The sequence below is a fragment of the Megalobrama amblycephala genome, linkage group LG17 (genome assembly GCF_018812025.1).
Source record: "Megalobrama amblycephala isolate DHTTF-2021 linkage group LG17, ASM1881202v1, whole genome shotgun sequence".
NCBI classification, from domain to species: Eukaryota; Metazoa; Chordata; class Actinopteri; order Cypriniformes; family Xenocyprididae; genus Megalobrama; species Megalobrama amblycephala.
The window spans coordinates 3,344,061-3,360,845 of NC_063060.1; the positions used below are offsets into that span (position 1 = coordinate 3,344,061).

Genomic DNA, 16,785 nt, shown 5'->3' on the forward strand with positions numbered 1-16,785 from the left:
CTTACTTTTGTAATAAAGCTTGCAAATGGATCTCAGCCTGAGTCTCCCTTCGTTACAGAAGACTTCGCCACACCGAGATCCAGCAGCTTTCGTGAGTGTTCCTGTCTCAGCTAATATGAGTCATTCTGTCCAGTTAATGTGTCTCCGTCAAGGAGACAGAACGATTGAGGATTATGTCGAGGATTTTATTGGACTGGCACATTTAACAACCTTTGACACAGTATGTCTCATGATATTCTTTCGTGGGGGACTTTCTGATCCGCTCAGTTCCCTCATGCCACTGCATGAAACTGATGGGACTCTAGAACAATATATAGATCTGGCATTACAACTGAGTGGCTCTAGCTTTACTGTGGGTGTCGCGGAGGAACGCGACACCTCGTCTCTTCATGTAATGGCTGCCATGCCAGACAACACCCACAAGATGGCTGCTACCACAACAACACCAAGTCAAGTCTCCGCTGATCTTCCAGAACCAAGTCACCTCTCCGTTGATCTTCCAGAGCCACGTCACGCCTCCGCTGATCGCCCAGAGCAACGTCACGTCTCCGCTGATCGCCCAGAGCAACGTCACGCCTCCGCTGATCGCCCAGAGCAACGTCACGCCTCCGCTGATCGCCCAGAGCAACGTCACGCCTCCGCTGATCGCCCAGAGCAACGTCACGCCTCCGCTGATCGCCCAGAGCAACGTCACGCCTCCGCTGATCGCCCAGAGCAACGTCACGCCTTCGCTGATCGCCCAGAGCAACGTCACGCCTTCGCTGATCGCCCAGAGCAACGTTACGTCGCCGCTGATCGCCCAGAGCAAAGTCACGTCGCCGCTGATCACCCAGAGTCACGTCACGTCTCTAGATCAGTCCGGGAGCGGAGAGGGTTGCGTTCCAGTGTGGCTGATCCTCCACTGACTACGGTCCGAGCAGCTGGCATCCCCAAGTCCTCGCCGGCCACTTCGCTCTCAAACCAGTCGGCCGCTTCGCTCTCAAGCCCGGTGGCCGCTTCGCTCTCAAGCCCGCCGGCCGCTTCGCACTCAAGCCCGCCGGCCGCTTCGCTCTCAAGCCCGGTGGCCGCTTCGCTCTCAAGCCCGCCGGCCGCTTCGCACTCAAGCCCGGCGGTCGCTTCGCACTCAAGCCAACCGGTTGCAACGCTCTCAAGTTCGCCTGTGTCTACGGACAAGAGGGCCACATCGCCTGTGTCTACGGACAAGATGGCCGCATCGCCTGTGTCTACGGACAAGATGGCCGCATCGCCTGTGTCTACGGACAAGATGGCCGCATCGCCTGTGTCTACGGACAAGATGGCCGCATCGCCTGTGTCTACGGACAAGAGGGCCACATTGCCTGTGTCTACAGACAAGATGGCCGCATCGCCTCATCCTCGGAAGAGGAGGAGGAGGAGGAAGGCTTCTTCTGTTCTTCCCCCTCTTACGCCCAAGCTGCTTGCTCGGCCGGCGCCACCTGCGCTTCTTGCCCTGCCAGCGCCACCTGCGCTCCTTGCCCTGCCAGCGCCACCTGCGCTTCTTACTCTGCCGGCGCCACCTGAACTCCCTGCCTTGCCAGCACCACCTGAACTCCTTGCCCTGCTTCTTGCCCTGCCAGCGCCACCTGCGCTTCTCACTCTGCCGGCGCCACCTGAACTCCCTGCCTTGCCAGCACCACCTGAACTCCTTGCCCTGCCAGCACCACCCGAGCTCCTGGCCCTGCCGGCGCCATCCAAGCTCCTAGCCCTGCCAACGCCACCCAGGCGTCTCGCCCTGCCGGCACCACCCGAACGCCTGGCCCTGCCGGAACCACCTGAACTCCTTGCCCACGAGGCCGCAACAGACCCCGTTGAAATCCCCAAGAACTTTTTGGGGGGGGCAGTATACCTGAGGGTGGGGAGCTTGTGGGTGGGCACTCTGCCTGGCCACTGCTGTCATTGGCCTTTGAACTATTATGGCCGTTTATGGACCCTAACCTGCCGTGGTTACCCAAACCGCCTGACCTGCCGTGGTTGCTCAAGTCACCTGACCTGCCGAGGTTACCACCTGATCCCCCATGGCCTTCTGACACTCCGGGCTCACCATGGCTGCCCGTGGCACCTGACCCGCCATGGCTGCCCGTAGCACCTGACCCGCCATGGTGGCCCGGGAACCTGCATTGGAGAGTCCGTTCCTGTCCGCCACTAGAGCTCCAATGCACCCACCCCCCCTCCCTATTGGTGTCATCTACGCCGCGAGGACGCGCCTACCGGGAGGGGGGCGTTATGTCACGATCACGTCTGTTCCTGTCACATCCCGGACTACATTTCCCATGATCCTCCATTGCTCATCACCTGCACTCACTTCACAATCACTCCACACTAATCACCACACCCAGCTGCCATGCATTACCTGGACTATAACAGACTCACACACTCATCACCTGATGGCGAAGTCTTGTTTTCACTTGTGTAACATTTCTGAGCGTTTCCCTGTATCCTGTCTGCCTATCTGTTCTTGATCCTGTCTGGTTACCCGTTTATGATTCCTTGCTGCATACCTCTGGACTGTTTATTGTTTCCTGGACTGTGAATGATATCTGCCTGCCTCGATCTACTGCCTGTACCCTGACAACGATTCTGCCTAGCCCTTGCTGTTCCTGTTTGCCCCTGCTTAGACCCTGCCTGTACGACCACGCTTACTTTTGTAATAAAGCTTGCAAATGGATCTCAGCCTGAGTCTCCCTTCGTTACAGTAACATTATGTAAGTTGACATTTGTGTTGGCTACTGTATACAGGCCACTAGGACACCATACAGACTTTATTAAAGAATTTGCTGATTTTCTATCAGAGTTAAAGTCCTTGTTGTTGGTGATTTTAATATCCATGTAGATAATAAAAAAGACTCATTGGGATTAGCATTTACAGACATTCTAAACTCTATTGGTGTTAGACAACACGTGTCAGGACCCACTCATTGTCGTAATCATACTTTAGATCTAATATTGTCACATGGAATCGATATTGACGCCGTTGAAATTCTGCAGCAGAGTGACGACATCTCAGATCATTATCTAGTCTCGTGTATACTACATTTAGTTAAAGAGGCTAAACTGCCTCCCTGCCATAAATATGGTAGAACCATCACTTCTACCACTAAAGGTCGCTTTATAAATAACCTTCCTGATCAGTTTCATCGCCTTAGTATACCAGACAGCTTAGAAAACCTCGATGTTGCAACAGAAACTATTGCCTCTGTCTTTTCCAGCACATTAGATTCAGTCGCTCCTTTGCGTTTAAAAAAGATTAAAGGGAACCTATTATGCCCCTTTTTACAAGATGTAATATTGGTCTTGGGTGTCCCCAGAATGTATTTGTGAAGTTTCAGCACAAAATACCCCACAGTTAATTTATTATAACCATTTGAAAATGTCATTTTTGGGGCCTGTTTTAAAAAAAGCTGTTTTGGTGTGTACCACCTTAAATATAAATGAGCTGCATATCCCCGCCCTGCCTTTGGATGAGGGCGTAACTTGCATACATATGGCAATAAACAGTCGGTAGAAGCAGAATGGCTGAGAGTGAGAGACCCGCTGTTTTGTATGGCATTCAGCCGTACATGTTTGAACCGGAATCAGACCCAGATGATGAAGAGACTCCGGCAGAAGAAACACAATTGAGAATGGAGCAGGACGTCTCTGAATGGTTATTTGATACATTTATGTACTTACAGAGTTTTAATCGCGTCCCCTTTGCAATTATGGATGTGCAACACACACACACACACACACTGTGATAACGTTCGCGCAATTTTTTGAAACTACAAACACAAATACTGTCATACAGGTGCTTATGTGGCAAATGTGAGAAGATGGCTACAGAACCAGAAAATATATGCTGCAGGGAGATAGAACAGGTATTAATTTATTTACATTTGTAATTGTTGCAAAAAATAATACGTGACAAAACTGTCTGACGGACGCTATTTGTTGTATCAAAGGTTACAAGACGGATGAAACAACTTCAAGTCACTCCATCATGTATGGTAGACCATCCCGGAATGGATGAAAACATACAGAAAACATACACAGTTTTTAATACAATATCTTTAAAAAATATATATATATACGTGTGGATACACACTATACAAACAAGGTTTAAATTATATACACAGACATTCTACGAGGACGACGACAACTTTAGACGCATTTGTTATTGAATTGGCTGACATCGACTGAAATGACTATTTGCTCAAAAAACATTAAATACACTTACTTCTTCTGGAGGTGACGTTGGATCGCGAACAGTAGGCAACGATCCACACTTGAGGATTAACTTTGAAGCAAGACCTGCTTTGAATTGACCCTCGTTCTCAAAACAGTCAGTCAAAAAATGATTCGCGCAAACAAAAACGTATTTTGGAATTTTGAGTGGCGCCTAATGGATAAAATCCATCCACTGCGTTTTCAGTGGCTCTGATAAGTGAAAACTACAATGTTCATTATTACATCCCACAACAGAACACTTATGTTTCTTAGGAGACATTACCGGCTGTCGTTGAAACAATGGAGGATGGTTGACAGATCACCGAGGGCGGGGTCTATGCCAAAACCAGATTGTCAATCAAACCACGTGGGTGGGGCTCAGCGCAATTCTACGTCACAGTGAGAGCAATCTTAGAACAGGGCGTTCTGAGACAGTGCTTATGAATTATTGAGATTGTAAAAAAACCACTGGGTGGATTTTTCTCATTCTAGGGTGGTTTATGGTCATTTATGGTCAAACACCATGTAAAAGTGAATTTTGCATAATAGGTGCCCTTTAAGGAAATTAATCCAATGCCATGGTACAATGAGCAGACTCGGGCCCTAAAAACTGCATCCAGTAAAATGGAGCATAGCTGGAAGAAAACAAAACTAGAAGTATTTCGCATTTCGTGGAGAGAAAAAATGATTGAGTACAGAAAGGCCTTAAAAACTGCTAGATCTGCCTATTTTTCAAAACTCTTAGAAGAAAATAAACACAACCCTAGGTATTTATTTGATACAGTGGCTAAATTAACAAGAAATAAAGCTTCAACTTCTGATGTTTCCAAAGAGCACAGCAGTAATGACTTGAACTATGAACTTCTTTACTTGCAAGATTGATATTAGAGAGAAAATTATAACCATGCAACCGTCTACTACAGTATCGTGTCAGACAGTGCATTGTAGTGTTCCTGAGGAAAAATTCATTTCATTTACTGCTTTAGGAGAGAAAGAATTGTCTAAACTTGTTAAATCATCAAAATCAACAACATGTATGTTAGACCCTATACCAACTAAGCTATTGAAAGAGATGCTTCCAGAAGTCATAGATCCCCTTCTTAATATTGTTAATTCATCTTTGTCATTAGGATACGTACCAAAAACTTTTAAGCTGGCTATTATTAAACCTCTTATTAAAAAAACACAACTAGATCCTAAAGAATTAGTCAATTACAGGCCGATCTCAAATCTTACTTTTCTGTCAAAAATACTAGAAAAGGCAGTTTCATCACAACTATGTTCCTTTTTAGAAAGAAATAATATCTGTGAGGATGTCCAGTCAGGATTTAGACCGTACCATGGTACTGAGACTGCTCTCATTAGAGTTACTAATGATTTGCTCTTATCATCAGATCGTGGTTGTATCTCTCTATTAGTGTTACTGGATCTTAGTGATCGATCACAATATTCTCTTAAATAGACTTGGAAATTATGTTGGCATTAGTGGAATTGCATTGGCATGGTTCAAATCATACTTATCTGACCGTTATCAGTTTGTAGTAGTAAACGATGAGATATCATATCGATCACAAGTTAAATATGGAGTACCGCAAGGCTCAGTACTAGGACCATTGCTTTTCACTCTGTACATGCTACCCTTGGGAGATATCATTAGGAAGCATGGCGTTAGTTTTCATTGTTACGCTGATGATACTCAGCTCTATATTTCTTCACGCCCTGACGAAACTTACCAATTCACAAAATTAACAGAATGCATAGCTGATATAAAAAACTGGATGACCAGTAATTTCCTACTACTAAATTCAGAAAAAACAGAGATTCTAATTTTTGGACCAAAAACTTCTTCACGTAATAACCTAGAATATTGTCTAACACTTGATGGCTGCTCTGTTAAGTCTTCGTCGTCAGTTAGGAACCTGGGTGTGCTCTTTGATACCAATCTTTCATTTGAAGGCCATGTTACTAGCATGTGCAAAACCGCATTCTTCCATCTTAAAAATATATCTAAACTACGACATATGCTCTCAATGAAGAATGCAGAACAGTTAGTTCATGCGTTCATGACCTCAAGGTTAGATTACTGTAACGCTCTACTGGGTGGTTGTTCATCCCGCTTGATAAATAAACTACAGCTCGTACAAAATGCAGCAGCTAGAGTCCTTACTAGAACTAGGAAGTATGACCATATTAGCCCAGTTCTGTCGTCACTGCATTGGCTTCCTGTTAAACATCGTATAGATTTTAAAATCTTGTTAATTACTTACAAAGCACTAAATGGTTTAGCCCCCAGTACCTAAGCGAGCTCTTAATGCATTATAGTCCTTCACGTTTATTGCGATCTCAGAATTCAGGCCAGCTGATAATACCTAGAATATCGAAATCAACTGCAGGTGGTAGATCCTTCTCCTATTTGGCACCTAAACTGTGGAACAACCTTCCTAGCATTGTTCGGGATGCAGACACACTCTGTCAGTTTAAATCTAGACTAAAAACGCATCTCTTTAACCTGGCATACACATAACACATTATATATTTATATTTTCAAATCCGTTAAAGGATTATTAGGCTGCATAAATTCGTTCAGCTGGAACCGGGAACACTTCCTATCACACCAGATGTACTCGTTACATCAGAAAAAGAATGGCATCTACGCTAATATTAGTCTTTCTGTTTATCCCGAGGTTTACCGTAGTCAACCGGATTCGGGGCCGTTTCCAGATGAGACCGAGGACCGGTGCCTTGACACGACCACAACGCAGCCCTGTATCAGCAGAGATCGAGTCGACTAGATCATCCATTGTGAAGACATCATCAACACGACAGCCAGAGCCACAGTTTCCTCAAAATTATAATCACGATTATAAATTAAGTTTATTCTATCAAAAAGAGTAATGTAACTATGGCTATTTTGCAAGTTCTTTACCAACCTACACTTCACCCAAAAGGCCTGTAGGTGGCACAAAGACTTAAATTTAACCAACTATGATAACTTCGTTAGATGGTAAATCAATACAAAACATGGTTTTGGTGAGCGCTTTGTAATATGTATTCACATTAGATTTTAAAGCAACACAATTCGTTTGCAATAAGACAAACCAGATTCAAATTGCCCGGCAAATTCGTAAAGCAAAGAAAAATCATTTCTAGCTGATCAACATTATGAAAACTGGTGAAACCTTTAGGAACTTCAAAAGATAAAACAGCAAAATTCCTAATATTACTTCCAATATTTCCAAATTATGTTCATTTTCATAGAGCAGGCCAATATCGTGACGATTATTTAAAATCAATCGAGAGAAGCAGATATCGTTATCGTGATAAAATACGATTAATCGTGCAGCCCTAATTTAATTTAATTTGACTTGACATTTGATATTCAACAGTACCCTTGACATTTATTCAACAGTGCTTTTGATCTGCCTGCATTGACACTATTCTTTAAAAGGAAAAATTATATACCAATTATCAATGTAAAGCTGCTTTGACACAATCTGCACTGTAAAAAGCGCTATATAAATAAAGGTGACTTTTACCCTCAAGGTGGGTGTTCCTATAAAAACTAGCAATGAAGGTAAATAAATCTATTAATAAATCTATTAAATTTAATATTAAAGATTTAAGTAACACTTTCAGAATGTTTTCATTTGTGGAATTCAGATCAGATCAGTGCAGCTGTAATTCCTGATGCATGGATGCATTAGATAAGGTAAGGTCTGGATTTTTTGGCAAGTATAAATAGATACGCAGATTTACACGATACATTATATATCAAAAATGGTCATAATTTACCAATACTGTATGTCATTGATCCAGAGATGCTACGGAGCAACTATACACACATTCAGTGATGCCACAGCAACATTTAGGTAATTTCTCTTTTAAGGTAATCTTTCTTTTGGTAACACTTTAAAGGGTTATTACTCATTCTCATGTTGTTCCACACCCGTAAGACCTTCATTCATCTTCAGAACACAAATTAAGATATTTTTGATGAAATCCGAGGGTATCTGATCCACACATATGCAGCAACGTCATTGCACCTTTTGATGTCCAGAAAGGTAGTTAAACACATGCTTAAAATAGTCAGCGTGACTACAGTGGTTCAAACTTAATGTTATGAAGCAACGAGAAAACTTGTGCAAAAACAAAACTAAGATAACTTTATTCTACATATTTGTCTGTCCCGTCCTTCTGCTACATTGTTTATGTTCAGCGGTTCCATGTTTAGGTCCGAACACGGGCTCATTATTCGCCAGTAAAATTGGTATTTTTGTTTTGTTTTGGCACACAAAAGTATTCTCATTGCTTCATAACATTAAGGTTGAACCACTGTAGTCATGTTGACTATTTTAACAATTTGTTTAACTACCTTCCTGGACCTCAAAAGGTGTAATGACAATGCTGCGTTCCTGTGGATATGTGGATCAGATACCCTCGGATTTCATCAAAAAATATTTGTGTTCTGAAGATGAACGAAGGTCTTACGGGATTGGGACGACATGAGGGTGAATAATTAATGACATTATTTTCATTTTTGGGTGAACTAACCCTTTAAAGCGCAACTCAGTAAGATTTGCGAAGCTCCCCCTACAGTTTCCTTCAGTGAATCACACTGTCGTAAATACTCCAAGCACAGCTCTGGACTACAATGACTACAACGCTCACCAGCGCAGTAGTTTTGCAAATACAGTACAAGAAAGAGGAGGTGGGTAATTTTCAAAATTGTCTAATAAAGTCATAATATATACATTGTTTTTGAATTACCGTAAAGCATTTTGTCACTTTCGCATGAACGTGAACATGAGGCGAGATTGTGTCGGGTCGATGCAGCTCAACGTGCCAGATGGGGTAAGTGCTTGCCTCAAACACACCACTTCAAGTCAATTAACCATCGTAAGGACTTTTATGAAGGTAAAAAAAGTTACTTAGTTCTGCTTTAAAGTCTCATTTGTTAACATTAGTTTATGTAAAGGTAACATAAACAATGAGCAAAACATTTGATACATTTTTATTATTCATCTTTACAAATGTCAGTTAATAATAACATGGCTGTTCATTGTTTTTTTCTTTTTAACACATTTTTTTAGATTTCTGCAACACACCAAACATGGATGACAAGAGTGAAGGATAAGGTTATGGCTCATCAATTTTAAGGTAAGCTAAATAGATTTTTTTATGAAAAATAATCAGATTTTTACCATTTTGAGATCACACACACAGGACCTTTTGAGAAGACTGATTTCTCCTGTCTGCTCAATAGTCAGTCTGGTCAGTCTTGGTCTAGTCCTGTCATATCAAGCTCTGATCTGCTCTGTTCTCTGCCCAGTTTACCTGTGCCTGCAGTGCAACCCTCTCTGGTCCCGGATGTCCTCTGGATTTGTTGATCTTTCCTGGACTCATTCTGGTTACCAATCTTTTCTCTGGCTCTGGGAGGAGGGCGAAGGGCAAAGGAAAAAAATAAACAAAAAAAAAGTCCATAGAAAACAAAAGTAGTCCAAGGGGGAGTGGAGGGTGGGAGGAGCCAAGGGGAAGCCTGGAGCAGGAGGAGCCAGATGTTGGTCCAGAGACCAACCATGATGAGGCCCCAGGGTGGAGTCGAGGATGAGGAGCACCATCGTGGGGAGATGAGAGGCGCCACCCTGGGGACGGCCGATGGAGAAGCCACCGATGATGGTGATCCAGGTGGAGTTGGAATGCCGGAGAGCCCAACCGACGCTGCTGGATCTGGAGACCGAGCTGGAGCCGGGACGACGAACATCCGAGGTGGAATCCAGGAACCTGAAGACTGAGATGGAGGCGGTGCGACCGAGGACGAAGGAGGAGACGGGGGAAGGAGGAGCCAGGCGAAACCGTAGGTTCAGGCTGGACGACGTCTGACCAAGTCGGAGCCTGTGGGACGAGGGAGCCCGGTGGAGTCTTGAGGCTGAGGGTATCCAGTGGAGCCAAGGGAGGGAGGAGCCACGGCGAAGGCGAAGCGTCGACAGGCCGCGGTGGAGTGTTGGACTCGAGGGCTGGAGGCGGAGCCAGGAGAACCTCAGTCCACGGTGACACTGGTGGCCTGAAGCGTCGAGTCGGATCCATGCGTTTACGTGATGGAGTTGATGAGGGGCTGAAGGATACCAGGGGAGGCAGAGATGAGATGGTTTGAGGAGGCGGGAGAGGGAGGTTGGGAGGGAACACAGGGCTGGACAGAACCAGCAGGGGCACGGAGAGTTCTGAGCTGGACGGGACCAGCGGGGGCACGAACAGTTCTGAGCTGGACGGGACCAGCGGGGGCACAAACAGTTCTGAGCTGGACGGGACCAGCGGGGGCACGAACAGTTCTGAGCTGGACGGAACCAGCGGGGAAACAAGACAAGGGGAATTTACCTCCTCAAACACATCCAATAAATCCAGAAAAGTCTCCGTGGTAATATCCATCCCATCCACCGTGGTAAGGCTGTGGGCGGGGCTTTCCTCCCAGCCCTCGAACTCCACTAACACTCCCTCGACAGCACACAATGTAGCGGACTCAAGCACCTGGTCAGACACACCTAGCGGTTCACACCCCGGGCGACGACTCCTTCCGTCCTCTCTTCAGGTTCGGTCTCGTTCGTCCCAGCAGGTTGATCTCCGCGGTCTGCGGTGGGCTCTCGTTTCTCCATCATGCACGTCGATGGCGGATGGTTGGTCTCCGGATGTGGAGTGGTGCTGGTGTCGTCCTCAGCAGGGCCGATGCTGAACGGAGAGTTGTTGTTTACCAGCACCCAATCCACGTATGTGGCGAAATCCTCCGTTGGACCGCCCGCTGGAATGCGTGCCTTGGACCGCTCGCTCAGGCCTGTAAGATAGTAAATACAGAGCGAGCGGTCCGGGAAGTGAGTCAGGCACGCGAGCTGGACAAAGTCACTGGTGTGCTATTCCAGTGAGCGGTCTCCCTGCTCCAGGCAGAGGAGCTGGACTGCAGGTAGAGCCATGAGGGAAAAACAAAAATAAAAACTGGAGCAAAACGCCGCAAAAAAAACCTGTTTCGGTCTGTTCTTCTGTTACGTGTGGTTGTAGTACCAAGCACGAAGAAGACGATTATAACAATACTTTGTGTCGCAGTTGCTCAAAGTTGCGCTATAACGTTGCTACAGCCCTGTGGCGTCTTTACAATTCTACGTTGTCACAACGTTGTAGGCACGTAGACCGCAATGTTGCCATAGTAGAACTGCAACGTGCCACAACGTAAATGTGTTTGCAGGTTTTGCAGGGGACTTGCTTCATCGTCATGGCAACAGTTCGTGAACAGGTCAGATTACGTCAGAGTTTGTTGTTGTAGTTTGTTGGATGCTCAGATGACCAAACAAACGGCGAAACATGTTCAGTCTGGTAAAAACAGACTCCGACCAATGCCAACAGGGTTATCACACCTATCCAACAAACTCCAGCAGAGTTTGTTGGCGTTTGTCGGTGCAGTGTGAACTGAAACAGCTGAAAACTACCCGCATCTGGCGGGTTGGCGGGTGTTAATGTCAAGCCCTGATTGTTAAGCCTGCCCTGGGTACACCAAATTACTTGCATTCTTCTTGTCCGTTGCCCTCACAGATTCCTGCAGTTAAGCTTGGATGTACTTTTACATTCCAATAAAGGTCATAGAAGATATGCCTCTGAACTGAAGTATGACTTGTTGTACCTTTACAATACTTATAGGCAACTAGTCATCATATCTTCCACTCCATGAAACACATGTTAATGCTCAGTAGTACACATATATGGTGCTTTAATGTATGTGCATTGTACTAAAATGTGTTTATTTTCAATGGGCATATATGCGGCTCAAACGGGTAGCCTAGTGCATCCCAAATTTTTCAACATTAACATTTTAATATAACATTATAGTCATTGGCTTTTAGAAAAATGTTTTTTGAGGAGGTGGAGTGCACAATAAGCCCCTGTGGCGCGGCCTAAGCTTTTGTCCTTAATGGCATTTTTTTCCCTACATTACTTTTACTTTTATACTTTAAGTAGTTTTGAAACCAGTACTTTTACACTTTTACTTGAGTAAAAAGCTTGAGTTGATACTTCAACTTCTACAGAAGTATTTTTAAACCCTAGTATCTATACTTCTACTTGAGTAATGAATGTGAATACTTTTGACACCAGTGTGCGCACATTTCCGCACGCGATCAGCTGGTGATCAAAATAAAAGCTCAAGGATTTATCTTTTAAAAAGAAATTAGTACAAAAGTGTTGTAATTTCCCTATACTGTTGTGTAAAGTTAGTAACTAATAAAAATTAGATTTAGAGTGCATTTGTTACAATATATGGAAATTATTGTCATGAATAATTATATAATATTAAAACATATTATTATATTATTAATAATTGTTTGGCATCCTAAAACACAATGTAGACTGAGACTTTATATCACAACTATAAAGATGTTTGAGCCCTCTTTAATGTCCAGGTACAAGTCAAGGCTGTTTCTTTGTTCAATTTGCATACTCTATGGGCTTAAGCTCTTAAGTTTTGAGCTCTCAAAGTGCACCAGATTGATGCATTTAACCTTAAAATGTACAAAATGTTCTTAAGGGGGGGGGGGGGCATGCCCCCGGACCCCCCTAGAGGAGGTACACCCAACAAACTTTTACAAATTACAGTGTCAAATAATGTACATTTTCTGAACAACAATACTACAACAAAAGCTCCTTTCATGTCAGTAAAGCTGTTAACAGAAAATTAAAATGTCTTGGACAAATATTGATTTGGGCTAAGCCCTGTATGTTTACACTCTCTGGCTCCGCCCCTGCCATACAGTATGCAAATTAAAATATGTTAAACAGTTCAATATTGTTTTTCTACACTGCGTTCCAAATTATTATGCAAGTGACATATCAGTAAGATTTCAGTACAATAAACATTCAGATTTTAGTTTTTCTAAGAAAATGTTTGTTTGTTTATTTATCCATGTCTTTTTAGATAACTGGTATCAATGTCAGACAAAATAATTTGCCAGATCTATGGAAACCCTACTTAGAGGTTGTTCCACATTATTAAGCAAGTCACAGTTCTCATGCAATATGGGGAGGAAGAAAGATCTTTCTGAAGATGAAAAGCATAAAATGGTGCAATGTTGTGCAAAAGGCATGAAAACAACTAATATTGTGTGAAACTTAATGGAGATTATCGAACTATCATAAGATTTGTGAGTGATTTAGAGCACAGCAGAACTCGATCAGATAAAGGCTTATTGAGGAAAGTTCCTGTCAAAAAAATTAATTGTATTAAAAGTGCAGCTATAAAAAAACAAATGTTGAGCAGCAAACAGGTATTTGAAGCTCATTAAAGGAGCGAAGGCTTGTGGTACCATCACAGAGAGGCACGAAATCACTTTCCAGAACATTCTCATTCACTGTCCCTTGCTGGTGGAATGATCTTCCTGCCTTCATCCGGAATGCGGAATCCCTGGCAATATTCAAAAGACAGCTGAAAACCCATCTCTTTCGTGAGCACTTAACATCATCTTTAAAAAAAAAAAAAAAAAAAAAACTTCTTATTCCTATCCTTTCACTTCCTCTAATCCCTCTCTATTGTAGCTTAGAATAATCTGAGCACTGCCTATAACTTGTATTATGAGCAATTATTGTCTATTTGCCTCGTCATGGCGACTCGCTTGTTGTATTCCTCACTTGTAAGTCGCTTTGGATAAAAGCGTCTGCCAAATGAATAAATGAATAAATGAAATGAAATGAAAAGCTTCTGGTGTCTCTGGACTCCCAAGAACCTCCCCATGCAGGCTGGCAGTTGTGTGTAAAGATGCATTTCAGCCACCACTAACATCAAAGAGAAACATTTACAGTGGGTGTAGAAATACATTTTCAAACTGTTTTATTGCTGTGGTGTTTTTTTTTGCAGCATGGGATAGTGTATAGTACATTGTATTTCAGAAGGCACTATCCTCCTTTTTATACCATAGCTGAAAATGGCCAGTTATGAACTCCACATATCTTGCAAAAGTCATTTTAATACCCCCCATCTCACTTCCCAATTGTCACAGAAATGGTCTCTGTGGCTACCTCCGATCGCCACCTAAGGGCACCATCACCGGAATACTAACCTGTCACAGAACTACAACTCCCACACCACGTACCTGGGCTGATTACACCTCCAGCTGTTGCACATTAGCTGGACTATTTAAGACTCTCATATCCCATCATGCTTCGCGAAGTCTTGTTTTGCCGTGCATACATTACTGAGCGTTTACCCTGTCTTCTGCTATCTTGTGTATGACGCTGGACTGCCTGTTTACCTTGTTTATCGATTGCCGCCTGCCTTGTTATATCTCTGCCTGTTTCCTGGATTACCCCGTTCTGCCTGCCGCCTGCCGACTATCTGCCTGGTTTGACCTTGTTTTTGCCTTGTCTACGTTATCCCTGTTGCTGTTATCTGACCATTGCCTGTACGACTACGATTGTTCATTAAAGCTGCATATGGATCTCCCCGAGTCCGCTGCCTCGTTACACCAATAATCCAGCACAAATCATCAACCGCCAGCTCCTTGCTGACGTCATAGTCTTGTTGGAATGTGGTGGCCATTCACAAACCATCCAGAAATCCATCCATCTAGACCATCCATTGTAGTACAGCATTAGTCAGTGAATAAAATTATTTAAAAGTGAGTCTTCATGTATTTCTAAACCCACTGTAAACATTTCTCTTTGTGAGCTTTGGTTAGTGGTGGCTAAAATGTATCTTTATGCACAACTGCCAGCCTGCATGGTGAGGCTCTCAAGACTCCAGAGACACCAGCAGCTTCAAATACCTGTTTGCTGCTCAACACTGGCTTTTTTATAGCTACCCTTTTTAATACAATAAATTTTTTTTGACAGGAACTTTAATTAACAAGCCTTTATCTGACCGTGTTCTGCTGTGCTCTAAATCACTCACAAATCTTATGATAATTCGATAATTTCCATTCAGTTTCACACAATATTAGTTGTTTTCATGCCTTTTGCACAACATTGCACCATTTCATGCTTTTCATCTTCAGAAAGATCTTTCTTCCTCCCCATATTGCATGAGAACTGTGACTTGCTTAATAATGTGGAACAACCTCTAAGTAGGGTTTCCATAGATCTGGCAAATTATTTTGTCTGAGATTGATTCCAATTATCTAAAAAGACATGGATAAATAAACAAACAAACATTTTCTTAGAAAAACTAAAATCTGAATGTTTATTGTACTGAAATCTTACTGATATGTCACTTGCATAATAATTTGGAACGCAGTGTACAGTATTCATCATAGGCATCCATACACCGGCAGCGATTTCTCTCTCTTATCGCCGACAGCGCGTTCACGCACACCGCAGCTGAACACAGACGCGCCTCCTGTCAATCACTCAGAGCAGCGGCAGGCCTCGAGACTCTCGTTCGGTCCGGCTGAAGGGTTTTTGTTATGATATGAACAGCTGATATGACAACTTTAGCACATTTGTCAGTTAAACATTCATTCAGTGTTTCCCAATGACCCTGTGACCCGAAAATTTAAAACATACAAAGCTTAAATGGTCTCTATGTTGTATTTTACCAGCGAACTGAAATCGAAACCGTGATATGGCTTTGTGCCTTTATAAAACAGCAAAATACAGTGATTAAGTATTAAAATTTTATTAATAATTGTCTGGCATCCTAAAACACAATGTAGACTGAGACTTTATATCACAACTATAAAGATGTTTGAGCCCTCTTTAATGTCCAGGTACAAGTCAATGCTGTTTCTTTGTTCAATTTGCATACTCTATGGGCTTAAGCTCTTAAGTTTTGAGCTCTCAAAGTGCACCAGATTGATGCATTTAACCTTAAAATGTACAAAATGTTCTTACGGGGGGGCATGCCCCGGACCCCCCTAGAGGAGGTACACCCAACAAACTTTTACAAATTACAGTGCCAAATAATGTACATTCTGAACAACAATACTACAACAAAAGCTCCTTTCATGTCAGTAAAGCTGTTAACAGAAAATTAAAATGTCTTTGGACAAATATTGATTTGGGCTAAGCCCCGGATGTTTACACTGTATGGCTCCGCCCTGTATACAGTATGCAAATTGAACAAAGAAACAGCATTGACAAACATCTTTATAGTTGTGATATAAAGTCTCAGTCTACATTGTGTTTTAGGATGCCAAACAATTATTAATAAAATAATAATATAATAATGTTTTAATATTATATAATTATTCATGACAGTAATTTCCATATATTGTAACAAATGCACTCTAAAATAAATGACAATTTTTATTAGTTACTAACTTTACACAACAGTTGATAAATGACAACACTTTTGTACTAATTTCTTTTTAAAAGATAAATCCTTGAGCTTTTATTTTGATCACCAGCTGATCGCGTGCGGAAATGTGCGCACACTGGTGTCAAAAGTATTCAAATTCATTACTCAAGTAGAAGTATAGATACTAGGGCTTAAAAATACTTCTGTAGAAGTTGAAGTATCAACTCAAGCTTTTTACTCAAGTAAAAGTGTAAAAGTACTGGTTTCAAAAGTATAAAAGTAAAAGTAATGTTGGGGAAAAAAAT

At 42.8% G+C, this 16,785-nt stretch overlaps 1 protein-coding gene and 1 long non-coding RNA gene across 2 annotated transcripts; both read left to right on the forward strand.

Moving 5' to 3' along the window:
- Positions 1-1,223: 1,223 nt before the first annotated feature.
- On the forward strand, positions 1,224-1,852 carry LOC125250878 (predicted GPI-anchored protein 58; the record flags this gene model as incomplete). The annotated part of the gene is made up of 1 exon (XM_048163680.1): positions 1,224-1,852. A coding segment is annotated over exon 1 (618 nt), but the record flags the coding sequence as incomplete, so codon positions are not given.
- Positions 1,853-8,947: 7,095 nt separating this feature from the next.
- On the forward strand, positions 8,948-10,850 carry LOC125251064. Its single transcript, XR_007180916.1, has 2 exons — positions 8,948-9,378; positions 9,551-10,850. It is a non-coding gene; the product is annotated as an uncharacterized LOC125251064 (long non-coding RNA).
- Positions 10,851-16,785: the final 5,935 nt, after the last annotated feature.